The 27,321-nt window shown below is 53.8% G+C and overlaps 1 protein-coding gene across 1 annotated transcript in view; it reads left to right on the forward strand.

The window, feature by feature from the left end:
• Window positions 1-4,626: 4,626 nt before the first annotated feature.
• Window positions 4,627-27,321, forward strand: part of LOC138813948 (growth arrest-specific protein 6-like) — a 28,365-nt gene continuing 5,670 nt past the window's right edge. The window contains exons 1-11 of the mRNA XM_070002556.1: window positions 4,627-4,869; window positions 5,476-5,642; window positions 12,234-12,258; window positions 14,129-14,191; window positions 19,582-19,704; window positions 20,365-20,487; window positions 21,522-21,644; window positions 22,486-22,607; window positions 23,422-23,540; window positions 23,744-23,933; window positions 26,655-26,819. Coding sequence (XP_069858657.1) covers window positions 4,776-4,869; window positions 5,476-5,642; window positions 12,234-12,258; window positions 14,129-14,191; window positions 19,582-19,704; window positions 20,365-20,487; window positions 21,522-21,644; window positions 22,486-22,607; window positions 23,422-23,540; window positions 23,744-23,933; window positions 26,655-26,819 — 1,314 coding nt within the window. The 5' untranslated portion in view covers window positions 4,627-4,775. The remainder of the gene's footprint in view (window positions 4,870-5,475; window positions 5,643-12,233; window positions 12,259-14,128; window positions 14,192-19,581; window positions 19,705-20,364; window positions 20,488-21,521; window positions 21,645-22,485; window positions 22,608-23,421; window positions 23,541-23,743; window positions 23,934-26,654; window positions 26,820-27,321) is intronic.

Raw genomic sequence — 27,321 nt, forward strand, 5'->3', positions numbered from 1 at the left:
CGGTACTGCCACTATGTCTTGGTTTCCCTCACCACAAACCCCAGAGGAGTTGACGGTGGCACGGAAGCACTACAGACTGTAAGGCCATGAGAACAGGGGGCAGCCTGTAAAGGGTATCTGTTGCTGGCAAAAGCCTCACTGAGGGACTGCAAAATGTATGCTTGCTCTCTCCTACATGAATGGCTCAGAGGAGAGGAGTCACAGGCGCCCAGCTATATTCAATCTTGAGTCTCAAAGTCTTGACAAATAAGAAAATAGTCCCAAAGAAAACAGCTTTTGAAGATAAAAAATTGTAGTGACTTTTCACTTAAAGTCTCACAGATCTCAGTCATCACACTCGGCCTTGGGTTTCCTTTATAAAATGTTAACTCCTTTTTGGCAGTTATTTAAAAAAAAAAAAAAAGATAAGCCTGGCCTCCAATGTTTAATTCAATAAAACAGTGAGTTGGCTTTTTTACTATGCAGAAACTTTACTTTGCATTAAATCCTGTTTCCTTGTTTTCTTTTTTAAAAATTCCTCTAAATGACACATTTTGCTTAGCTTAGTGGTCAGAAACAGGAACTTCTGAGGACGAAGCAAACTTCTAATGCAAGTGGCTACAGACTGCAGGACCACCTCAATCTGACTATGAGACTGACCAAGAGCTTATCCAAGAACACATTTAACTGCCAAAGAAGTCGGAAATCTAGACACTGTCTCAAAATGCTGATCATCTGACAGTGAAGATTCCAGATCCTCAGGATAAAAATCATCACTCTGAAAGAACAAATAATACTTTCTGAAGCTCCTGCCTCATCATTAGTAGTGAGCCACATGTCCTGAACTGATTGCTTAGTCATGAGAAAGTTTTATAGACTTTACATTTAGACCTCTTTGACATTATTCCTATCTCTGAGTTTGTGCAAGCTACATAGAAGTATAAGGAGTGCATGTCTTAGCTTTCAGCAAAGTAGAGCTCTCCTCCTAGAGCCACATAACACTAGCAAATAATCCACTCAAATTAATATCAGAATTACATCTGAGGTCAAAGTAGCTATCATAAGGATTCTTTTTGGTTTGTTGGTTGGTTTTTGCGGGTTTGGGGGCTTGAATTCAGGGCCTGTGTGCTGTCTCTGATCTCTTTTGCTCAAGACTAGAGCTCTACCACTTGAACCACACCTCCACTTTTTGGATTAATTTTTGGTTAATCAGAGATAAGAATCTCATAGATTTTCCTGCCTCAGCTGGCTTTGAACCTTGATCTTTAGATCTCAGCCTCCTGAGTAGCTACAGGCACGAGCCACCGGCACCCCACTTATAGAAAGTATTCTTAACAAAATTCTGCCATGATTATTAATCAGACTATCCCAGGGATGCCAGTATGGTTTAACATCTGAAAAATCAATTATGGAATTTATATATTAATAGATAAAAAAGAAAAAAAAACTCTGATCATTATGCAGAAGAAGCATCTGACAAATTCCAGTGTCCATTCCTACTTTATGGAAAAAAACTCTCAAAACAATAGAAAGAAAAGGACACTTTCCAACCTGAGAAGCAGGTTGAAATATCCAACTAATACCACATGAATGATGAAGGGCTGGATTCCATCAAGGATAAGAGACAATGCTGATCAACAATTCAGAATTAAGACAGGGATATCCCCAGCAGGATGCAAATGCTAGCATCACAACAAAACAAAACAAAAAATAAAAAGAGTATTACTTCAAAAGAGGAAATTTTAGATACTAGAATTGCTTATGTAAAACATACTACTGAATACCAAAAAACAAAAGCATCAAAACAAATTGAGTTCAGCAAAGTTGGATGATACATGATAAATATACACAACTAAGAAATTTAATTAGATATTGAAATTAAAAGAATACCATTTACAACAGGGCAAAAAGTGAAACATTTATCAACAAATCTTACAACAAACGTGCTAGGCCTACATATTGAATACAAACCATGCTGGAAGGATTTAAGAAGTCTATGTCAGTTGGGTACGGTGGCTCATGCCTGTCATCCTAGCTGCTCAGGAAGCTGAGATCTGAGAATCATGGTTCAAAGCTAGGCTGGAAAGAAAATTAACCACCAGAAAACTGGATGTGGCATTGTACCTCAAAGTGAAAGTAGAGTTAGCCTTGAGCAAAAGAGCTCAAGAATAGTGCCTAGACCCAGAGTTCAAGACCCATGGCCAACAGAAAACAAAAACACAAACACAAACAAAACAAAAAGGCTATGTCAGTGAAAGATACATGTTATATTCACAGATGAGAAGATGCCCTATTATCAAAATGTTTATTTTGTGAAAATTAATCTATAGATTCAATACAGTCGAAGTTAAAAATCACAGCAGGTCTTTGAAGGAAATTAGCTGATTTTGAAATTCATATGTAAGTAAAATAATAAAACAACTTTGAGAAAAATAATGATGTTTGGATATTTATGTCACCTAACTTCAATTCTTACTGAAATCTATTACCATAAAGACAGACTGGTATTAACTTTAAGGAGAGATGAATCAAACAGAATAGTGTATAACAGAACCACACATATGAGGTCAGCTGGTTATTGACAATGATTAAACAGTAAGACACTGGAGAAGGTAGTCTTTTTCAGTAAATAGTGGTAAAATATTGCTTTTCAGTAGCACATATAGACATAAACACCACATATACCTCAACCCCATTTATTCAAAATGGCAAGTAAAGGATCAACATTACTGATCACCAAATGGTGAGCAAATTATTGCTAACTGAAAATAGATTATGCTCCTATCTGAGAAACTTAAATTTATAGAACTTATAGAAGAAAATGTTAATCACTTTATGACACCAAAATCCGTTATGATAAAATAATAAATTGTACTTCAGAATTAAGAATTCTATCCTTTGAGACACCTCATGTGATTCCACTCTACCATCGACCTCAACACCCACTGCACCCCACTCCACCACTCCCAGCACCCCACTGCACCCCCACTGTACCCCATTTCTACTATTCACCCCATTTCTACCTGGTCTGACTCCTGCCTGGTGGGCTGGTCTGTCTATTCTCAGCTCTCTTGGGGCATGTAATTATCCAGGCAATAGCATCCACATTGTTCCTAATCCACTCTTCATTTCTGTCTTGAGTACAGCTTTTACTGGCAACTAGATTGAAAATTCTGAAGTTATCTTGTGTTACAAACCCTCCCCTATGCTCCGTATTTGCATCCTATATTGCTCAGTTTTCTAAATCAAAGTGAGAAAGTGAATGCATTCCTTAAATCAAATGTCTACCTGGTGAAAGGCATTATTACAGATTCAGTAGACAGGACTTGTTAGGCATGTGGGAAAGGAGGCCTGTTCGGCCCCAGGCTTCACCTCCTGGTTTCATGAGCCAGGTCCAGCCAGAGACCAGAGCAGAAGGGAGGTTTGGGGGGCATGGGCAGGAAGAGGCAAGGCAAGCATTTCAACCTATCTCCCCAATCTCTGTTCCTTCCCCTAGGAAGGAGGAGGAACTAGGGGTTAAATAAGGTGGAAGAAGTGGGTCCTTGCTGCCTGGCAGGGGTCTTTATCCTGTTCCTCCTGGATTCTAAGACCCTGCAAGGAAACCTCAGGAGCGAACGGCTCACAGAGGGGCCAGAAGCCAAGGCCGGCCCTGCGCTCTCATCCTCTCTGTTAACCCAGGAGCCAAGGCAGGCCCTGCACTCTCATCCTTTCTGTTAATCAGGACTCAGGAGCCAAGGCTGGGCGCAAGCGCTCCTCCTGTCTGTTAACTCAGGAGCCCAACCCATGAGGACTCCTCACAGAAGCAGTTCTCAGTGCTCGCACAGGCGAGATCTAGGCTACAAGGGAGGCGAGGGACCCGGCAGGTCAAGGCCCAGCGGGCTCCCCAGCCAGGAGCAGGTCAGGGCCCAGCGGGCTCAGCCAGGAGCACCCAAGCAGGCCAAGCAGAGAGGCGAGGCCGAGGTCGCAGGCCCTGGGTGACGGAGGCAGGGCCGAGAGCTCAGCTTGCCCAAGACCCAAGGGTCCTTTCTAGGGATGTGCACGTGCGGAGGCCTTGTGCACACGCGGAGGTCGAGGCCCGGCCGCGGGCAGGCACCCGCACGGCCTAATAGGCCGCAGGAGGAAATCACGAGCCCACTCGGGTCTCTGAGACAGCGAGAGATCCGCGGGAGACCTGGACGCGGGACCCCGGGGGCGTGGCCTGGTGCCCACCGCGGGGGTCAGACCTGGGCTGGGCTCTTCAGATTGTTATTCGGGATCTTCAGGAACATTCAGGTTGTGAGCTCGGCCCCGCGAGCCTATGGCCTCCGGAATCCCACCGCGTGGGGCAGGCGGCTTGGCTCAACGTTCTGATTAAAGAGACAGAAAGCACTGTGTGCTCTGTGCTCCGCCATCCGCTGCGGGGAGAGGGCGCGGGGCGCCGGCATCCGCGGAAAGGTCCCGTCGCGCGCGCCGGGCACCCGGGCCCCGCTGCCACCGCCGCCGCCGCGCCTGTCCCGGCCGTGCCCCGGCCCCGCTCCCCGCGCCCTCCGCAGCCTCGGCCCGGGGCGCTCCGCCCGCCTGCCGTGCGCTCCGAGGCCGCAGCCCCGCGCCGGCCCCGCCCCCGGCCGCCTCCCGTCGCCGCCGCCGCCGCCGCCGCCGCCGCCCAGACCGGCCGCGAGCGCCCGGGGAGCCGCACCGCCGCCGCCGGGATGTGACCTTCAGTGCCGGCTGCACGCGGGGAGCGGAGTCCCCGCCCCGCGGCGCCCGCGGCTCTGACCCGCGCCCGGCCGCCCGCCGGCCCCTCCACCCGGCCCGCCATGCCTCCCCCGGCCGGGGCCGCCGCCCGGGCCGCCGCGCTGCCGCCGCTGCTGCTGCTGCTGCTGCTGCTGCTGGCCTCGGCGTCCGCGCACGGTGAGTGCCGCGGGGCCCGGCTCCAGATCCCGACCTCACCCCCCCCCCCACACACACACACCCGCACGGCCCAGCCCGCAGTCAGTCCGGAGTCCCACACGGCCCGGCCCCAGATCCTGACCTCATCCCGCTCCCGCTCCACCCGGCCCGCAGTCCTTGACCAACGCACTCCCGGCCCAGCCTTAGATGCCAACCTCACTACTCCCTCCCTCCCCCCTTCCTGCACGTCCAAGGTCCCCCGCACGTCCCGACCGGGCACGTCCCAGCCCCGCACGGCCCGGCCCGCAGTCCAGAGCTCCGCACGGTCAAGGTTCCCGCACGGCCCGGGCCCGCAGTCAGTCCTTGACCTCCGCACTCCCAGCGCGCAATCCTGAGCCCCGCGCACCCCGGCCCCATGCGCGGGCCCGCATGCCCCGGCCCTGCCCCGTGCGCGGTCCCCGTATGCCCCAGCCCCATGCGCGGGCCAGCATGCCCCGGCCTGGCCCCGTGCGCGGTCCCCGGCCCCGGCCCCGGCCCCGGCCCCGGCCCCGTGCGCGGACCCCGTGCGCGGGCCCGGGTCCCGGTCCGGTGCGCTGGCCTCGCCGGCTGACGTGCCCTCTCCCGCAGCCGCACTGCTGCGCGCGCGCGAGGCCGCCCAGTTCCTGCGGGCCCGGCCGCGCCGCGCCTACCAAGTCTTCGAGGAGGCCAAGCAGGGCCACCTAGAGCGCGAGTGCGTGGAGGAGCTGTGCAGCCGGGAGGAGGCGCGGGAGGTGTTCGAGAACAACTTGGAGACGGTGAGCGCCCGGTCCTGACCCCAGACCCCAGGCCGCAGTCCCGCTCCCGCCCCGGCCCTCCCCGACCCCAGCTCGGCCCTGGCCCCGCAGCGTGGGTCCCGCGGCGGCCCCGCAGGACGAACGGAGCCCTTCCAAGTGCTAAGGAAAGGCCGTGGTTAGCAGACCGCGCGAACCCACGGTGGGGTCTTCAACCCCAGGGCTGCGGGAGCCGCAGGCTCTCAGATACCGAGGTGGGGCTGTGCGGGGGAGGGGAGGGAAGGGGGAAGGACGAGGAAGGAGAGAGGGTGGGGGGCGGGCTGGCCTCTGCAGGAGGCCCGGGGATGGACATCTATTAATAATGTCCTTGGGGAGTAGGACACCGGGCCTGCCGCCAACTGCAGAGCAGAGCCCTGCGGGCGTGGGTGCGGGAGGTGGGGGGAAGGGGAACGGGGAGGGAAGGCGGGCTGGGAGGGAGGAACAGGAGGAGGGCCCAGGGGGCTTCCAGGCAGCCCCACGCTCAGGCTCAGGCGAAGCCAGCTTTAGGGCGGTGGGGAGCCGCAGCTCTGCCAGCGGCGAATGCTCATGGTGAGCTCCCGGTCACACGGTGGCCTTTCCAGCGCAGTTCACACGAGGTTCACACTGAGGTTGTGATGCGGCTGGAATTTTTCTTTGCTCCCTGTAGACCCTGGCCTGTGGACAGCCCCTCCCCATGCTTGTTCCCTGTGTGTTGTGTAGGGATCCTGGCCATGACCTGACAGTCTGTGTGTTGTGTAGGATCCTGGCCGTGACTGGACGGTCGCTCTGTGTGTGTTGTGTAGGGATCCTGGCTATGACTGGACAGTCCCTCTCTGTGTGCTGTGTAGGGATCCTGGTCATGACTGTACAGTCTCTCTCTGTGTGTTGTTGTAGGGGCCTGGCTGTGACTGGACAGTGGCTCTGTGTGTTGTGTAGGATCCTGGCTGTGGACAGCCCCCGCTCTGGGCCTGCTTTCCTGAAGCAAGCCTTAGGCCTGTTGGGTGCCTGGTGGGTACTTTGTTGCATCTGCATGGTGCCACAGCTAGAACCCCTCCCCATCTTTCTTTGCTCTCCTGGGATGGCTGACTGTGCTGTCCTGCTCAGCAGTGAGCAGGCTGTGCTCCTGGTAGAGATCAAGGCTTGTTGCTTTTCTTGTTTCTTTGGTGCTGAATCCTGACTGCTCAGCGAATCTTGTCCCTGGCAGGTCTCAACGCCATAAAGGAGTCCCCCACCCCCATACCCTACATCTGGGCCCTTACACCCCTGTACCTTGTCATGTGAGCCCACATGCCCCTGCACCCGTCATGTACCCGTCATCTGGGCACCCTCTGGCACCCTCCTTGCCAGGAGCATTCTGCTGGACAGAGTGTGGGTCCGGGCCTGTGGCGACAAGCGTTGAGAGGAACATGGCCATGGCCCAGCCCAGGGAGCCCTGCCCGCTACAACCTGCCTGCCAGAACTACAGGCTGGAGCCGGCCTTTCCTGGCTGCCCTGACACAGGGCTGCTCTTCCCCGAAGCAGGCTCCTCTGGTTTTAGTTTATTTCTTGTTTTAAGTTTATTTGCAAAGATGTAAAATGAAGGTCCTCTTTGACACAGTGCTCTGCATTTCCCACCTGCGATGGCTACCATGCTGAAGTAGCCGATCCCTTTCTGTCTTGTCACAGTCTGGTCCTACGTTCATTCACATCTGAGTTGTCTACCAATCCCCTCCCTCGCTGCAGTGCCCAGAACCAAGTAATAACCCTTGGATCGGTTTGCAGTTGGACACATTCCTGGGCCTCTTCCCTGCGGCCTGGGACTTACTGGCCCTGACCTCCAAGCCTGCCACCAGCCTCCTGAAGCGCTCTGGCCTGGATTTCTGGATTTGGCCTCTGGCTTGCTTTCTTTTAGTTCCTGGAAGCCAGGTGGCCTGTGGGACAGGGCTCTGGGAATCCAGGGTGGGGCTCCACAGTCCTAGGGCCTGCCACTCTGGGCTGTCCCAGCCCCTCCTCCTCTACACCCTTAGAGACCTGAGCATGGAAGTTCTGCACACACTGCTCACCACCTGCATTCCTAGCAAAAAAGATGGCCTCCCCTCTCCTCTCTCCCAGACTGGGCTGGGGTGGGGACTGTGGCCCTGCCCTCCAGCTAGGCAGCCCGGGCAGCTCAGGTCCAGCTAGCCTCTGGACTCCGGGGCCCCTCAAGCCATACAGGGGGCAGTTTTTGCTCACTGTGCTGGCTAATCCCAGGTCCTTCCTGTCAGCCTGGGTTCCAAGTTAGGGGTTCTTCCTATTGGGAGAAAGCGTCTAACCTCCCAGGCCTGGGCCAGCGGCCTGCTGGTTCTCACACACCTTCCGTGGGGAGGAAGGAGGTCCTCCCTCCACCCACATTCCGGATGTGTCCTGGGCAGCTAGCCTGGCCACTCTAATCACATTGCCCCTCCTTTCACCCAGGCTTCTCTTATCTCCTTTTCCTTTTTGTTGTTACTCTCCTAGTGAGAAGGGAGGGGTTCACCAGAGGCACAGGGTGGGAGGGTGTGTCCTGCTGGTCAGAGGCACAGGGTGGAGGGAGCATCCTGCCCGTCAGAGGCAGATCAGCCTCTTTTGTAAACCAGACACATGCATGCATATTGCTGTTTCACCTCTCAGGGAGCTGGTACACACATTTAGGTCAGGACCTTCTGTGCTTTTATGTTTTCAGGGCTCTGTTCAGGTCTTTTCTCAGGGAGGCACAGATGACACCTGGCCCCAAGTCCACTGTCCCATACTCACTGAGATAATTCGGGCTTTCCAAGGCTCAAGCTCAAGGCTGGTGCTCCACCATTTGAGCCACGCACAGCTCCACTTCCAGCTTTTGGGAGATAAAGGTCTCAGGAATTTTTCCGCCCCTGCTGTCTTCAACCAAGATTCTCAAATATCAGCCTCTGACTGAGCTCTTTTCTTTTACTATTAATGAACCTAAAGCCTTATTTATCAATGGCTTTGTGGTTGGTATCTCCTCAAACATTCTTGCTGAGTCTTGGAATTTCTTTTCTTGTTAGGTCTGTAATTTCAGTCTGAAGGTGATTACGGTTCTACTGTTTTGTCAAATTCAGCTAGTGTGGTATTTCAGGAGCCTAAACAGCAAACTGGTAGTTTAAGTGATTTTGAAGTTTGTCTCTTTTTTATGAAGAAGGTAAACAGCCGGCAGGTGGCTGCTCATCGGAGGCCAGTAACATACTCTGTCTACCTGAGCTGGGCGTGGGAGCATCCCCAGCCTCCTCACGTGGTACAGGATGCAGAAGTGCCAGTCTGCGTACCTGCATTCCAGCAGAATGAGGAGGTTATCCTCACCCACCCCACCAGCTCTGCTTAGTTAGGTTCCATGCTCTTCCCTCCTTGGCTGGAATTCAGTCAGAGATCTGAAACTGAGCAAGAAGCAGGAGCAGAGGTGTTGAGAGGTAGGATTCCCACTCTCTTGTATAAGAGGCAATGGAGAGCAGAGGTGGTGTGACTCACTCCTGGGAACTGTTATCAGGGTAGGGATCCAGATGTTCATTCCTCTGTTCCTGGGCACAACATCTGAGATGATGGTGCTGCCCAGAGTGCAGGGAAAGAACCTGAAGTGTAGGGTGATAGTAAGCAGCAATAGCTGAGGAGGTGCACCTCAGGGAATGAGCTGGACCATTAGAACTGGCTGTGAAGAAGCTGTGGAGCCCATGGTTGTTACTGTCCAGTGAGGTTACTCAGAGGCACAAGCCAGGGCACTTCTTGTGAGGCCTGAACCCTGTCCGTGACTACCCAGATTTGATCTTTATTGTTGATGGTTTGTCTTGAAGGGTTTTTTGTTTACTTTTCCAAATGCCTGTGCTTAGCCTTGATTGGAGAGAGTGGGCTCCATAGGATGTAGGGCCATTGTCTTGTCATGAGCTCAGGATACAGGCCATCTGGGATTTTAGAATGGGGTCTATTGCTGGGTATTTTCTACTTTTGGCTCCTGCCTCCCTATCCCCATTGTCCCTGTCAGCTCAGGACCCTGCCATTGCCAATTCTCTCACCATCCATCCACCCACCCATCTATCCCGTCTATTCATCCATCCTTCCATCCCTTCATCATCCATGACCCACCCACCCATCCATCTATCCATCTTTCCATCCTGTCATCACCCATCCATCCACCCATCCATTCATTCCCTCATCATCTACCCATCCACCCAGCCATTCATCTACCCACCCATCCATCCATCTACCCATCCATCTACCCATCCATCCCACCCATCTATCCCACCCATCCATCTACCCATCCATCCATCTATCCACCCACCCACCCACCCATCCATCTACCCATCAATCCATCCATCCACCCACCCACCCACCCACCCATCCATCCATCCATCCATCCATCCATCCATCCATCTATCCATCCATCCATCCACCCATCATTTCTTCCTCAACTTCCCCATCTGCCATCTCTATATTCATTGCTGCCCTGGGCCTTGGGAGATGGTCAGCACCAGGGCTGGTGCTTCCAGGTAACTGTAGCTCTCAGCTCTTGCAGTTAACCTTGTGTTTTATCACTTTTCTCCTTAGCTGTTTAGGCAAAATAGAGGCAAATCCTGGGGAATGACCTCAAGGTGGAAAAGGCCCCTAACCCAGCTCCATCCTCATCTACCCTGTTCCCATGGGTCTCGTACCTCCCAGTTCTAGAACAGTGAGAGTGTGTGTCAGGGAGTCCCTGATTCCAGTCTTGCCCCCTGGCCTGTCCTCCTCCCCCAGGGGTCTAAGATGAGCAGGCCTCTGTAGGGTACAGGTGGGGTTCAGGTACCTGGCAACTTGCGTTATAATGGAGTGGGTTCTGCTAAAGCAGTGTGCTCTGCTAATACCTGTGGTGTTGGGCAGTCTGTCTTCTCACAGTGCTCCCGAAGGACAGCACTGGTTTGTCAGGAAGATGTGTGACAATTTTCAGGTGTGTTGGTTTTAGCATTGTTTTTATTTGAGACTTATCTGTCTTGTTCCTGGATTATAAGGCAAAGTTGCTTCTGTTTCCTGAAGGTTTGAGAGGGCATTTGTTCCTCTAGGTGAGGTTGGCCGAGGGAAGATCAACATGTCACTTTTTATTCAAAACGCCTCTTTGCATCAACAGAGCTACTGCATACCACTGTTAACCGGCATGACTAGTGAGTTTGGAAACTTGAATAGTGCAAACACTGTGTGTAGTTGGATGTTTTTGCTAGTTCTTCATTGTTTCCTATTCTTACTAGTGCAATTCCTGGTTTTCTCAACCTGGGGGACACTTTTGCCCCCATCCTAAACCATTTGCTTAGAACCAAAGCCTTCCCCCAGAGATGATCTGCTGGCAACTGCCTGTTCCCCAAGAGCGAGGCTACAAGCCACTCTCTCTTGTTCTAGGGTTTATGTAATCATTTCACCTTGCTCTTCTCTCCTGTTCTTGCAGTTTGCCATCATGGCTAAGTGGATGAGCGGCTGCAGGCAGGCTCGCCAGTCCTGAGGCCCTGGCTTCTCAGACCTGGCTGCTTCCGGTGCATTCTGCCCACAGCCACTCAGGCAGAAATGTCCCCTTGTCTCAATCTTGCCTCACAAGAGTTCAAAACTCCCCATCTCTACTAGAGCCTTGGTTTCTAGATGCACATCTGGGTGCGCCTTACAAACTGTGTAGCGCCCCAGCTTGTCCCTTCAAGTCCTCCACCAGCTCTGTCCCCAAAGCAGACCCTAAGCATAGGCGTGTGTGTGGACCCCCCTTGGGAAGCGGAAGCCGTGAGTACCTGGAAGGTGCCCCTCTGCTGTCCTCTGCACTTTCCCGAGAGCCCAAGGGGAGCCAGTGGTCTTCAGCCTTCAGTCCTGCCTATTTGGTGACCTGGGACAAACTCCACAGCCATCTTAATGCTGAAAAGACCTTCACAGTGGTGGCTGTGCAGGCATAGCAGAAGGAGGTAATCATGCCTCTAGTACCACGGCTTCCAGAGGCTGCTGCTCTACAGTCCAGCTGGAGAGGGTTTGGGCCAAAGCGCTGAGGTGATTGGCCCTAAGCTGTACACTGGAACCTGATTTGACCAGGCACAGGCCAGAAGCAAAGGACCAGCCATTGGTCAGCATGGGCAGGTGGCTCTGGTATACACAGTCCGCTTGTGTGCAGTGTGGCACTCTTACATGAGCACTCAGGCATGAACAAGACCTCTCATGGCTTGTCTAGCGCATGTGTTTTGTATGACGAAGGAAGGCCAGTGTTGTGGGTGCTGGACATGGGGAGTGCATAGCTAAGGCAACTCCGCGTCTTTGGGAATATGACTGGGCCTCTTTCTGGAACGTTTTCTCCCTGGAGTGTCCTCTGCAGAGGCACTCTGAATCCTGCAAGCAACAGTGACTTGCTTGTATCACAAGTAAGGATGCTTCAGAGCTGTTCTGCAGAGGCCAGTCAGCAGAGGCCTCTGGGGCTTCTGCTCCTCACAGCACCTTCCTCCCTGGAAGCAGCTTTCGGTCATGAGCTGTGGTAGAGGAGTCTCATCTCCATCACCTGTCCCCAGAGGGTTTTGTGTCCTACGTTTCATAACCGGCTGCTGTGGTATTTGAGGAACCTTTGACTGTGCCAGTAAACAGATGTCTTTCTCTCTCTGTCCACAGGACTATTTTTACCCAAGATATCTAGGTAAGTTGAAAAACTACACGACTTCTTTGTCATGCAGCCATATTTGGAGGAATTCCTGGGGGGAGGGGAGAGGACTGTAGGTTTGTTAACGATCCAAAGCATGAAGGTAAAAAGTAAGAGTGTGATGTCTTGTGCCATAGGTTTTAGTTCCTTCCATACCAAGGTTTGGCCTCAGGGTCTTGCTTGCTCAGCTGGTGCTCTATTACTTGAGCCAGGCCTCCCGCTCTAGCCCATTATGATGTAGTTTTATTTCATGTTGGTGGAACCTCAGTGCCAGTCTCTTCTCAGCTATGACTCTAGCCTCCCCCACTAGATGGAAAGGGTTAACATGGAGTCCTCAGACTTACTGGTCTCAGTGCTCTGTCCTTCCGAAGTTATGAGATCCCCCAAGAGTTTGCTGACATAAACCATCTTTATTGACATCTACCCCGTTATTCATTAAAACTCAGAACGTAGAAAGCTCTTGGTTTGGTTTGAAGACCAGGATCGCACAAGCACATGTTCTTTCAGCCATTGGAGGGAGGTGTATGGGTGGACTGTCCCTCAGGAGAGGAAATGATGGCCTCTTCTTGGAGGACAGTTCTGTCCCCCACATACTCACTAGCAGAGACCCTCAGAATGGCTCCTTTCATGAACTAGCACCATTTAAAAGTGCTTGGGATGCCTATGGTTTGTAAGGAGAGAAATGTGTCTCTAGGTTTTTGTTTTGTTTTGTTTTGTTTTTTTGGGTCTGGTCATGGGGCCTGAACTCTGGGCCTGGGCACTATCCCTCAGCTCTTCAGCACAAGGCTAGCACTCTACCACTTCAGCCACAGCACCACTTCTGGCTTTTTTCTTTTTGCTTATGTGGTGCTGAGGAATCGAACCCAGGGCCTCATGCATGCAAGGCAAGCGCTCTACCACTCAGCCACCTTCCCAGCCCCATCTTTTTAACTTTGTAAAGTGCCCTCAAGTAAGTTTCTTGGCCTTCCATTTTCTCCAAAGTCTCTGCTCTGCCACCAGCAGAGGGGCTTGTGACTGTCTCTGAGAAGCCTGGAGTCACTTCGTGCACTGGATGTGCTGGTGCTTTGAGTGCTGAGACAGAAGGTGACAGTTAGCTGTGGCATGTAGCACTATACCCTGCCTTGCCCATGCTGTTTTCCCATGTGAGGACGAGCAACAGTGCCCACTGAGGGCCTGGGTGGAGACTAAATACTCCACCGGCATCTCCAGTGTTAATAAGAGGATCATGGTCAGGTAGCTTGGGCAGAAGAGGGCTTCAGTGCAGACCACCTGCCTGGCAAACACACGGCCCCTATTGCAGCCCCTGGTACCCTACGGCCCCTCGCAGAGTGTCTAGACAGCACCTCAGACCTAGGAAGACTCAGGATTAAGATGTGTCTTCAGTGGGGACTGGGGAAGGAAGGATGACACAGAGTAAATATTTTGAAATACATTTTGAAAGCAGATTACTACAATTGGAATAGATTGTTTAAAATGATGAAAGTGGAACAAAGAAAACCCTTGAAATTGTCTTAGAAAGGAGGAGGGGAAGAAGTAAGGATGACGAAGGGGGTGAGATTGATTGGGACATGTTGTAAACGTGGAAATGTAACAATGAGACCCCCTCTGTATAACTAATGTAAGCTAATTATAGTAATAGAATAATGTCTCCTTACAGCAGCTACCTTGACAGAAGGTCACCCTTGTCACCACTGAGTGTTTTGTTCTTGTGACAGCCAGGCCAGAACGTTGTCATAGGAGGATGCCAGCCCCAGGTGGGGCAGACAGCAAGCACCCCAGAGCTGCTCAGCTGCTGTTGGCACAGGCTCTGATGCTGGGCCCACTCTAGGGTGGATGAGTGACGTTGCCATTTCTTTTTCTTTTGTAGAGTGCATCAATAAATATGGATCTCCTTACACCAAAAACCCGGATTTTGCCGCATGTGTTCAGAGTGAGTATCTCCTTTCTCACTGCAAGTTTGTGGGCCAGGCAGCTGTCTTCCTGGTTGTGATTGGCAGGCAGCTGTCCTTCTGGTTGTGATTGGCAGGCAATTGTCCTCTTGTTGTGATTGGCAGGCAGCTGTCCTCTTGGCTGTGATTGGCAGGCAGCTGTCCTCTTGGCTGTGATTGGCAGGCAGCTGTCCTCCTGGCTGTGATTGGCAAGCAGCTGTCCTCCTGGCTGTGATTGGCAGGCAGCTGTCCTCCTGGCTGTGATTGGCAGGCAGCTGTCCTGGTTGTGATTGGCAGGCAGCTGTCCTCCTGGCTGTGATTGGCAGGCAGCTGTCCACCTGGCTGTGATTGGCAGGCAGCTGTCCACCTGGCTGTGATTGGCAGGTAGCTGTCCTGGTTGTGATTGGCAGGCAGCTGTCCTCCTGGCTGTGATTGGCAGGCAGTTGTCCTCCTGGTTGTGATTGGCAGGCAGCTGCCCTCTTGGTTGTGATTGGCAGAAGCATGTGAATATTTCTGTAACCACAAGGAATTGTTGGACCTCCCACATCTGCTCCCTTTCTACTGACTGAACTTTCTTTTTCTTTTTCTTTTCTTTTATGCCGGTTCTGGGGCTTGAACTCAGGACTTGGGGTCTGTCCCTGAGCCTCTCGCTGTTCAAGGCTAGTGCTCTATCACTTGAGCCACAGCGCCACTTCTAGCTTTTTCTGAGTAGTTTATTGGAGATAAGAGTCTCATGGAAGGGCAAAACCAAACCGTTTAAATAGGGATACAGGTGGACCCATTGCAACAATGAGATGTACAAGTCGTTATGTCAAAAAATGAACTTTACAACTTTGGCTGGGGGGGGGGGATGGGAAGAGATGAGAAGGGAAAACAAAGGAGGAGGCAACAATGCTTGATAAGAAATGTACTCATTACCTTGCCCATGTAATTGTAACCCCTCTGTACAGCATTTTCACAATAAAAATTTTTTTTAAAAAGTCTCATGGACTTTCTTGCCTGGGCTGGCTTTAAACTGTGATCTCAGCCTCCTGAGTAGCTAGGACTACATGTATGAGCCACTGGTGCCCAACTGAACTTTGTTTTTAAGAAAGCAAATTGTTTCTTTCTCAATGAGCAATGGATGTGCATATTGCCAAGTTTAAACCTTTCAGAAGGCTGTGAAAAGAAAGTACATTTCTACCTTGACCATCTATTCATCACTGTGGTGAACAGCTCTGAGCTGTCTGTTTGCATGTAGAGCTATGGAGGTATGTGTGGAAAACTTTGTTTCTCACTGGGCCATACCCTTATCATGTCACTGCATAGGTTGGAGACCCCACTCACCAGGGCACGTGCATTCTTTGTGAGGTCTTAGTCATTCCTAACACTTGGCTTAGCCTCTGTGTGTGTGTGTGTGTGTGTGTGGTGTGCCTATGTATGTGTAGTATGTGTGTGGCGTATGTGGTATGTGTATACATGTGGGAGGTGTATGTGTGGTATGTGGTGTATGTGTGGTATTTATGGTATGTGTGTATGGTGTTTGTGGTATGTGTGGATGTGTGTGTGGCATGTGTCTGTATGGTATAGTGTGTGTGGTATGTGTATGCCTGTATGTGTGGTGTGTGTATGTGTGGTGTGTATACATGTGTGGGGGGATGTATGTATGGTATGTGGTATGTGTATATGTGTGGTATATGTGGTATGTGTGTATGGTGTATATGTATGATGTGTGTGGTGTGTGGTGTGGTGTATGGTGTGTGTGATATGTGTGTGTTGATAGACTTTGAGGTTATTTCTAGTGTATTGACAGACTTTGAGGTTACTTCTAGTTTCTGTTGTAGCAAACAGGATTAGAGTAGTACCTTGTGTGTCTCTGGCCCCCATGCCTCTGTGGAGCGGGTGGGCCTGTGCCACCTAGAAGATGGGTGTGGGCAGGGGAGCCCACTGCAAGGGCTTTGGTCAGGTCCGGCCTGCAGTGCTCCTTTTGCCTGGCCTTGCCTGGCCATTGTCCACCACAGGGACCACAGGCACATGCTGGGTGCCACCACCTGGTGTGGAGCAGATGCCCTGGCCACTCACTCACTGCCTCTAAGGCTTCTTCCTGCTGAGCCTTAGGAGACATCGTCACAGCCCACCAGGCCACCCGCTCGCACTCCTTGCTCCTTCATAGATTGTCTTATTTTGTGTCCACGGACACACATCATAGCTTGAGCCTTTTGGTTATCTGTTATTGTTGCAATAGCATAGCGCACAGGTCCCACTTCCAAGTTTGCCAGAGCCCAGTCCAGCCCCATACAAGTGCTGGCCCTCGCAGGTCTGCTAGGAGCCAGTGGCTAGTGCTGGTGCCAATGTGGAGGTGATGGCCATGTCCTGACTGACCTGTCTCCTGACATGATTAGGAGACATGGCCACATCCTGACTGACCTGCCCCCACCCCCACCCCTCATGGTAAGGAGATGTGGTCGTGTCCTGACTGACCTGCCCCCGCCCATGGTTAGGAGACATGGCCACGTCCTGACTGATCTGCCCCCCCCCACATGGTCAGGAGACGTGGCCGCATCCTGACTGACCTTCCCGCCCCCTACATGGTCAGGAGACATGGCTGTGTCCTGACTGACCTGCCCCCCCATGGTCAGGAGCCATGGCCATGTCCTGACCTGCCCACCCCCCGCATGGTCAGGAGACATGGCCGTGTCCTGACTGACCTGCCCCCCCATGGTCAGGGGGTATGGCTGGGTCCTGGCAAATAGTTCCTCTAGAGAGCAAGGAAGAGGCATGCTATTGGCGCGGTGAGTGAGACCTCAGGAACAGCTCTACCCTAGTGGAAGGTGTTAGCCCCTGGTCTTGGGACAGACTTTCTAAGAGGTGACTGACAGTGCAGGCCAAAGTCAAGGCCAAGTTACACTAAATGTCCCTGTGTGCTTGAACAACGTGACCCCTTCCTCTGTGTGCATGGTTCAGTGGGCTCTTCCTGCGGCGGGCACGGTGTGGACTGTGAGGGGGTTGTGGGTAGCCAGGCCCTTCAGTTACCCCCAGCCCTGCCTCCCGGTGGCGAGGCGATGTGGGGTGTCCTGAGCTTGGCTTTACCCTGTCCCAAATGTCACATGACCACCACAGCAGTGTGAGAGAGGCCAAGCCAGCGTCCGGGATGGAATCAGCTGGCCAAAATGGCGTGGATGGTGAGAAATGCTGACCCTGGTCTTCATGCCCTGGCACTCTACCAGCCAACCCAGTGCTCACGGGTAAACTCACTCACAGTGGCCAGCCAAAAACCATGGAGCAAGCGTCTCAAAAGAGCGTCGAGACAAGCGTTTTGTAGTCAGGCTGAGGCACGCTGTGGGGAGCAACAAGAACTGCAGCAAAGCAAGAGCACCCAGGAGTTCCCAGGAGCCCTGACTGGCTGGCCGGCCTGCTGGTAAGCCTGGCGCCTGCTTAGTTTCCTGGCTGAGCACAGGTGGAGTCTGCCAACAGTGCTGCTTCCCTCACAGATCCTGGATGAGCTCAGAGAATGCAGCCTCCAGCCTCCTGACTGGCTTCCCCCATACGTGATGGGAGCCAGCTCTGTCCAGAGTGGAGGTGCAGGAGCCTGGAACCCACCTGGGACAGGTCTGGCTGAGAGCTTGCCACAGGTACCTGTCTTCCTCAGAGCGGAGCACATGTTGGTGTGAGTGCCCAGTAGACCCTCGGGGTCTTGCCAGGGTCTCTCCCAGGAGTGTGCCTGCTGGTTCCCAAGCCCCATTTGCACTGTGGTCCTATTCTGTTCCCTGTGACTCCGGTGGAAGGAGTGGTAGCAGGCGAAGAGAAGATACCAAGAGTCATCCACTCAGAGAGCCACAGAAAACTCGTACAGTGTTTATGATGGCTGCTCACCATTGAAAATACGCCAGTGCCAGTCTTCACTTCCTCCTGAAGGAGCAGCAGTGCCATCCACCACATTCTCAGTGTGCCCGTGTGGTCTCACGCAGGAGGAGAGGCCTTCCCTGTCCTTGGCAAACTGGTGTGGCTGTACCCAGAGGAGATGTTCCTCAGGGCCCTGGTGCCAGGCTGAGGACACTGTGAGCTGAGCTGGTGTTGAAGAACGTAAATGTCCCGGTCTGCGACTGGCCTGGTCCCAGCATGGTGGCTGTCTGGTTCTGGTTTTTGGGGGTTGCAGGTGGCCATGGACCTTGAGCACAATGGGAAAATGAAGCTGGTCATTCTTTCCTATTCCACACCCCATAACAACCCTCAGCTGGTACCCTAGAGGGGATAGAGTCATACCCTGAGAGGACAGGATGCAGAGCATCAAGGAATGAAATATTCAGTATCCATGTGTGACAGAACAGCATGCTCAGTCAAAGGCAGGAAATGGTTCTACGCAGGAATCTCTGGAACCTCTGCCCCATGTTCTACATCTCCCATGTGTTCTGCATCTCCCATGTGTTGTGACTTCCCTGTGTGTTCTGCACCTCCCCAGTGGGTTCTGTGCCTTCCCTGTGGGTTCTGTGTCTCCCCCGTAGGTTCTGCATTCCCCTGTGGGTTCTGTGTCTCTCCTGTATGTTCCCCGTCTCCCCAGGTTCCCTGTTTTCCCTTCCACCCAGGCTGGCTGCTGGCAAACAGGAGCCCTCCTAGCCAGGCCACAGACCCCACACCCCGCACCAGCACAGCCACAGTCCTGGACCTTCAACACTCCAGGCCATGCCTACATGGGCTCAGCCAGCTGCCATAAAAGGATTCTTGGAACCCTGACCATAAAAATAGCTTTTTCTGCAATTCGTCCAATCTTAGTACTTTGTAACTCATATGCAGTGTTTTCCTGCCCCTACCAGAAGCATGGGTTGTGGGTCTTGAACTCTTGGCTGTGTTGAGACTCTCTAGAGGAGAGCAGCTATGTTGGACATTTAATTATAGGTCCTAAACTGTAGGCAGAAGTTGTATGGCTCAGCCAGCTCCCTGCCCCTACTTTGCCAGCTGGTGTGCACTGACCTAAGGCCTTCATGCTGAGATGCTGGGGGGTGTTGGGGTAGGCATGGCTGTTGAATGACCTTCCTTGTCCATCGGTGAACCTGGGGTCTCGGGCTGTGTGGACTCCACCAAGGCTGTGCTTGGGGTGGGGGACGTCCGAGGCTGTCGACCCTGTAGGTGGGCAGCACAGGCCTGCTGGGGAGGCGGGGTGTGCCCGTGGGCCTGTGGTTAGTCGGGACCCTCGTGCGCCTGTCCTAGGGAGCCTGGGGCCTATGGGCCTCGCCACCGCGTGGCTCAGTGGGAGGCCAGCTGCTCTTGGGCTCTTGGAACTGGAGCTGGCCCCGGCTGCCTCCTTGCCTGAGGTGGACAGATGTCTGTCTCAAACCGCTCGCTCGCTGGGACCCCACTAGAGGTCTGACAGGCAGCTCGGGAGCAGCTCTGATGCCCTTTGTGTCTTCCATCCTAGACTTGCCTGACCAGTGCACTCCAAACCCCTGTGATGAGGAAGGGACGGAAGTCTGCCAGGACCTCATGGGCAACTTCTTCTGCAAGTGCAAGAGCGGCTGGGAGGGCCGGCTCTGCGACAGAGGTGAGGCCCCTGAAGTCTCAGGACAGGGTGGCAGTGGCTGTGTACGATGTGTGCTCTAACCCCGCCCCTGCCCTTTCCTGACCCTCATATGCTGGGTCCGGTCCCAGTTGGCTCAGCAGCCTGCCTCACTGCCTCCTTCTGTGGGCCTGGTTCTATTCACTCCCCTGGGGGTACTGAAGCCAGGAGGCTTTCCAGAAGCTCCCAGAGAGAGTTGCAGAGCAAAGGCTGAGCCAGGAATAGGTATAAAGTGAAGAAAATGCCCCACAGGCCTTGTCACCCTAAGGGGACTCTGCCCTGATTCACTAGACATGCAGCACGGGAGAGAGCTCTGCAGAAGAGAGGCTACAGGGCCCGTGCAGGCGGTCTGCGGCGGGCCTGCTCAGGGCCTGGATGCTAGCCAGACTCTGTGGAGGTTGTGGCTCCTGGGCAGTGTGTGTGGTTGGGCTGGCCAGGGGGCCCCCGCTTAACTTCCATCCACACCTGCATGTGTATAGGGACGCTTGGGACTGAGCCTGTATCTGTCCCTGGCAGCAGGGACTCAGGCCTCCCTGGCCCTCTGCTGTCCCCTTTGTCCACTGCAAGGCCAGCAGGTGGGCCTTGGAGGGAGGCTACAGTAGAAGTGTGCACAAGCCTCAGAACCCTCCCCTGTTGTGTGTCCAGACATCGATGAGTGCGGCCAGGAGAATGGCGGCTGCAGCCAGGCCTGCCACAACAAGCCAGGCAGCTTCTACTGCACCTGCCACAGTGGCTTCGCACTGGCCTCTGACGGCAGGACCTGCCAAGGTAAGGCCCGGCTGGCCCTGTCCATGCTTCTCACACTCTCTTCCTTTCCTCTTCCTTGGGAGGGGATGGGTGTCCTTTGGAGACAGCCTAGCCTAATGATGCAGCTGTAGGTAGTGCCTCCTTCCACAACACATTGCCTGCTCTGAAGGCGACACTTCCTTGTGGCCTGCCGAGCATGCAAAGCTCTTCAAGTCACGCAGGGAAGTCAGGCAAAGATGCGGGCCTGGGCCCCATGTCTGTACCGGTTCTTTCACACCTTCATGATCGGTTCCCTCCACCCTGCCTGAGAATGCAGGGGCAGCTCTGCCCACCACCTCTTTCCACTTCTGCTCAGTCGGGGCTCCTTGATGATAGAGCCAGACTGGGTCCCTGAGGAAACTCAGAAAACCACTTCCCAGGTGTAACCTCCACCCAGACCCTGACATGGCTGTGGGCTGCACAGGAGTGGCACCCACTGGCAGGAGGGGGCATCTGGCCTGCCCAAGGGTGTCCCTGAGGCCCTGCAGCCAGAGCACCATGTACAGCAGCTATGTGAGTGTCACAGACAGGCATGGGGCAGGAGAGGCACCAGGGACTGGAGGGGACTCTATCACGTGGTGACAGCATCCCATCACCCACCTCGAAGTTTCCATTCCTGATGACCAAGAGCCAGTTCCTGGATGCTGTGCAGGCCTGCCTTCCTCTCCTCATCCTCTCTGTGCCTGGAGTGGAGCTTCCTCCAGCTGTTGCTTTGCCCTCGGCCTTCACTGGGTAGTCTACTTGGCCTGCTCTTCCAGAGTGCAGCAAGGACACCTCGCTGGACTGATCCCGCGTGACGGCTCTCACTGTCTAGCACTGCACCAAGCTGAGCTCACAAGGCCCTTGGTGCACATAACAGGGGTGTCAGGGCTCCTCTCTTCTCCTTTTCTCCTCCTTTTGTTCTTCCTCCTCTCTACCCCCCTCTGTCTGGGCCCAGTGGCCAGCCGCAGCCATCCTGGTCCAGTCTGTACCCTGCTCTCTATGGCCGCAGTCTGTACAGCTGGCTTGTCTTGCAGATATTGATGAGTGTGCAGAGTCAGACGCCTGTGGTGAGGCACGCTGCAAGAACCTGCCAGGCTCATACTCCTGCCTCTGTGACAAGGGCTACGCATACAGTGCCCAGGAGAAGGCCTGCCAAGGTACCGCAGGCCACAGCCACCCCATGTCTGGAAACATCATCCCTGCCTCCACATGGGCTGTGTTGGTGACCGTAAGCAGGCCAGTGCTATAGGAAGCCACGACCACGCATGGGGCAGGGGAAGGCCAGCACGTTTCCTGGGGGTCTCTCTGCACTGTCAGAGGACTCTGAAACGGCCCTCCTCTCAACACCCCCATAGTGGGGTTATCTACCTCTTCCCACACATCTGCAGGTACACGCACTCCTGAGTGTGCACACACAAACATGACCCATGCAGCCGTGTACATCGTGTGCATGCTCCATCTGTTCTGGCTTCTCAACCCTGTGCCCACATGTAAAACTGCCTTGTGCAATGCAAGTCTGTACCACGTCCTGAGGGTACAGACAATGGCCCCTCTGTCATTACTCCTGGAAGCTGGCCCCAGTGGACAGCAGTATAGCCCGGTGCTTCCTGGGGTGCTGAACAGTCAGGAGAAGTTAGGGTGGTGTGGGCTCACACCATTACCCCTACACACAGTAACCAGGGTCAGAGAAAGAGGGAAAGGACCTCCATTCCCTCTCTGACCTAGTGCTCAGCCTGAGCTCCATGCCCTAGCCATCTTCAGCATGGCTACAGTGGGTGGGGCCCAGGGGGAAGGGGCAGAACTGCAGTGGGCGGGGCAGACCTGTGGTGGGTGGGGCCGAGAGAAGGGGCAGAGCTGCAGTGGGCGGGGCCCAGAGGAGGGGCAGAGCTGTGGTGGGAGGGCCCTGGGAGATGCTTTCAAGTCACGTTCCCACGTGGACATAGACTTTCCCTCGGTGGATGGTGCATGGCACCCACTGTGCCCCCCTCTGCCTGGCAGATGTGGATGAGTGCCAGCAAGGACGCTGCGAGCAGACCTGTGTCAACTCCCCCGGCAGCTACACCTGCCACTGCGACGGGCGCGGGGGCCTCAAGCTGTCCCCAGACATGGACACGTGCGAGGTGGGTGGACTGCCTGCGCCTTACAGGGACCATTCTCAGCCTCTGCACAAGACCCCTCACCACTGCAGGGTTTGACATGAGGCTTTGGGATTCCGAGGTCATTGTTTGTGTTCATGAAATCTCCTCAGGGACCAGACTCCCCCATCAGCTGGCCATGGCACAGCCCCACGTGTGAGGCCCATGCGTGAGACCCATGTGGAGGTGCACAGTGGGTGCAGCTGTAGTGTTCCCGGAGTTCCCAGCCTGGCCTGCCGGGCACTGGCTGCTCTGCCCCCCCCTCGGGGGGTGTTGTCATGCCAGGGCTGCAGGGACACCAGAGCAGCCCTTGCTTCAGTGCCCAGCTGGTTGGTGTGGTCGCAGAAGGACTCCTCTACCATTTGCTGTCCCGGAAGGTCAGCTACACCTGCTTTGGTCCCCTTCTACCTTAGGGCAACCGGAGAGAGCAGGGAACATTCTTGGACCTTGGTGATCAAGACAGTTGGTTTTTAGGATTTTCTCTATTCTGTAGCATTTCCTAATTTAGAAAACAAACACTCGTGGGCATTGGTAAGAAGAGGCAAGGGAAGGCCACAGGATAGCTCTTCAGGTGTGCTGGCCATGACCTTGAAATCTTGGTCCTCTGCCCAGAGGCCCAATGCCTGACACCTGCCTTTGGTTGTACCAGACTCGGATTTCAGGGCAAGAAGGTGAGGTGGGCAGTCATGCCACCCAGAACACCAGCTGGTCAGATGACCTCCCCTAAGCAGCTAGGGTCTTAAGATAAGATGAGAGGGGCCACAGGACACCCCTCCTAACTCTCTATCCTGTCTGGCAGGACATTTTGCCTTGCGTGCCCTTCAGCATGGCCAAGAGTATGAAGTCCTTGTACCTTGGCCGCATGTTCAGCGCAACTCCTGTGATCAGACTTCGTTTCAAGAGGCTGCAGCCCACCAGGTGAGCAGGTACCAGAGACCAGAGGTGTGGATCCTGTGGTCAGAGCCACGGCAGCCTGCAGTAGTCTCCAGCACCCCCAGATAGGCACCCGTGTTCTGGAAAGAGTCCTGGGTGCTAAGGTCTAGTACTGGGCAGCCCCGCATCATGGACTCGTGCCCAGCTCTGGCTGCCTGTGCTGGTTTATTTCTTGGTTCTGTTCTCAGGCTGGTGGCTGAATTTGACTTCCGGACCTTTGACCCTGAAGGGATCCTCCTTTTTGCTGGAGGCCATTTGGACAGCAACTGGGTGGTCCTGGGTCTGAGGGCTGGGCGGCTGGAGCTGCAGCTACGTTATAACGGTGTCAGCCGCATCACCAGTAGCGGGCCAGTCATCAATCACGGCATGTGGCAGACGGTGAGTGCCGCGCTCAGGGCTCTCCCTGACTTGGGCATTTGGGACACATCTCCAGACTTGATGGCAGCCATTCCTAGGAAAGACACCACGTGCTGGTTACTTGTTGCCCTCAAGGCCAGTGCTGAGCTTTAGGATGCTGCCTTATATCCTTGGCAGCCTTTCCTCCCAAAGACCTTGTGTGGGAACTGTGGGTCATGAGCCCCGAGAAGACCCATGGGCTGCAGAACACAAAGAAGGAAGCTCGGTAGAAGTTCTACCAAGCTTTTCTCTGTCATCTTCAGATTTTAGCAGGGGTGCTGCCCTTGGCTTTGGCCTCTGGCCCTGTAGAGTCAGGGTGAGGCCACACCAGGGTCCCAGAGGTCACAGCCACAGCCTGTCCAGATGGCAGGTGCTTGGTCTTGGATATACACCTTGCTCTTTCTTGGTCTTGGATATATACCTTGCTTTTGGTCTTGGATGTACATCTTGCTCTTTCTTGGTCTTGGATGTACACCTTACTCTTGGTCTTGGACATGCACCTTGCTCTTGGTCTTGGACATACACCTTGCTCCTGGTCTTGGATGTACACCTTACTCTTGGTCTGGAACATGCACCTTGCTCTTCGTCTTGGACATGCACCTTGCTCTTGGTCTTGGACGTACACCTTGCTTTTGGTCTTGGATGTACACTTTGCTCTTGGTCTTGGATGTACACCTTGATTTTAGTCTTGGACATGCACCTTGCTCCTGGTGTTGGCCGTACACCTTGCTCTTGGTCTTGGATGTACACCTTGCTCCTGGTCTTGGGTGTACACCTTGCTCCCCAGTCTCTAAGCAAGGTAATCTGTCTTGACAGAGACATGAGGAACTCAAACTGGGAAATGATGGAGAGGGCTAGAGTCCACCCAGAGAAGGTGAGAAGATGCTAGGCACTGTAGAAAAAGTGCCAGTAATACCCAGGGGCAGGAGGAAGCAGTCAGGCCATGTGGCTGAGAGCAAGCAGGGCTTGGTACTACTGCCCCTGAGCATGCCTGTGTGAGGGGAACATGCCTGTATGAGGGGAGCACGTCTGTGTGAGGGGAGCACGCCTGTGTGAGGGGAACAGGTCTATGTGAGGGGAGCAGGGAACACGTCTGTGTGAGGAGAGCAGGCCTGTGTGAGGAGAGCAGGTCTATGTGAGGGGAGCAGGTCTATGTGAGGAGAGCAGGTCTATGTGAGGAGAGCAGGTCTATGTGAGGGGAGCAGGCCCGTGTGAGAGGAGCATGCCCATGGGAGGGGAGCACGCCATGGGAGGGGAGCAGAGCCCTGTGCTTGTCACCTCTTGAGGGTCTGGCCCCGCCTCAATCTTTCTACAGGGTCACAAAAGAGCCTGAGCTGGACGGTGGTGGCCGGGTGCTACCCCCTCAGTAGCCATAGAGCAGATAAAGTAAGTCTGTAAAGGAAGAGTAGAATTCTGGACCTGGCATTATGTCTACAAACATCTTTGAGCACAGTGTTTAGCGTGTGGTGGGAAGTTAGCGCTGTGGAAGACAGGCTACCCATGGCCACAGTGCCTGTCTAGACAGTGACATCCTCACCCAAGGTGTGATTCGACGTGGCTGCTCATGACAGCACCTCTGGGAAGTGGTTGGAGCGAGGCCTGCACTGATAGCTGAGCACACGGCTGTGCTTGCCGTGTTGAGAACTGGAGGGAAAAAGCCTGTTTGTTCAGGGAGTCTTAGCTTGGTGAGCAATCTCTAAAGGAGAGCAGGGGCCAAGGGGTCTTGGGAAGAACCCTGGGGGTTTGAGATAATGACTGCTAGCTGCATAAAGGTCCCGGGAACAATGTGTGCTCATGAACATCTCTGCATTTGTGCTACATCGTACAGTAAGAAGGGCTCAAACACCGGGCTTGCTTGGGGGCACAGCTTGACTTCCAGCTTTGAGGTCAGTGCTGTTTCACCCTGTGGTCTGAGTAGTTCCTGTGTAGCTGCATTGGCACTACAGGAATGTGCTCCCAGCCACAGTCCAGAACCATAGACTGAGAACAGTCCCCTCAGAAAGGGACAGTGAGCAAGTCCCATGGGCTGCTTTACTGAAGATGTATGGAGTAGATGAGATAGGCCAGGGCTAGATTTTGGGCTGAAGCCTGACTGTAGGCAGCCTCAATGGATGGTCTACTTTGGTTTCTCCTCAAAGAACATGTGGGCATCACATACACTGGTGAAGTGACGGTGAACTTTTCCATGGGAGCCTTCTGTGATGTGTTAATTATCTCACATGTGCTGGGAAGACAGCATTTAAACTGGAGGGAGAGGTCTTCATGTTCACAGCCCTGACTGACCTCAGAAGAACTGCAGTGGTGGTCAGCACAGCCTCCTGTACCTAACACTAGGGTGCAGACACCCATTGCAGACGAGGTTGAGCACAGCCTGTGAGTTCAGGGCTCTCATGGTCGCGGGTGGCCATGGCTGTGGTCTAATGGGGTTGGAGTGTGTGGACATGAGTGGCGGTATCTGGTCTCATGGGGTTGGGGCGTCGTGGTCATGGGTGGCCATGGCTATGGTCTAATGGGGTTGGAGCATTGTGGACATGAGTGGCAGTAGCTGTGGTCTCATGACATTGGGCACCTCCTAGACAGTGGTGATGACACCTGGTCTCTCCTTCAGTCAGTGCCTCTGGCCCAGGTGACATGGACTCAGCCTTCACCAGTTGGAGGAGAGGGTGCCTCCATCACCTGTGCTCACAAACAGGTCTCCTTCAGATCTCTGTTGAGGAGCTGGAGCGGAATCTGGTGATCAAAGTGAACAAGGATGCGGTCATGAAGATTGCTGTGGCTGGGGAGCTGTTCCAGCAGGATCGAGGTCTCTATCACCTGAACCTCACAGTGGGTGGCGTGCCCTTCAAGGAGAAGGACCTCATCCAGCCTGTGAGTACTGCTCCTGCCTGGAGGGGACAGGAGGGGCTCAAGACTGTGGGAGTAGCTGGTGGAGAGCTCTCGCTCACCAGCCCTGTGATGGACCTGGGAAGGACAAGGGTTCCCAGGCTGGTAATGGACCAGGGAAGGACAGAGGTTCCCCGGCTGGTGATGGACCAGGGAAGGACAGAGGTTCCCAGGCTGATGATAGAGCAGAGGAGGACAGAGGTTCCCAGGCTGATGATAGAGCAGAGGAGGACAGAGGTTCCCAGGCTGGTGATGGACCAGGGGAGGACAGAGGTTCCCAGGCAGGTGAACAGTGATTAGCTCTGTTGCTAACTATCTCCTCTTTTGAACCCAGTGTGTGTTTTCATTTGAGAAATGTCTGTTTTGCAGTATAAATAAAACACAACACAGTCTTTTTAAAAATGTTTAAATATAAGTGATTATAGATCTCAAAAAAAAGCCCTACATTTTTGTTATCTGTAAGTAGCTGCACAAAAGGGTTGCCATT

The sequence above is a fragment of the Dipodomys merriami genome, unplaced genomic scaffold (genome assembly GCF_024711535.1).
Source record: "Dipodomys merriami isolate MVZ:Mamm:240054 unplaced genomic scaffold, mDipMer1.0.p SCAF_6, whole genome shotgun sequence".
NCBI classification, from domain to species: domain Eukaryota; kingdom Metazoa; phylum Chordata; class Mammalia; order Rodentia; family Heteromyidae; genus Dipodomys; species Dipodomys merriami.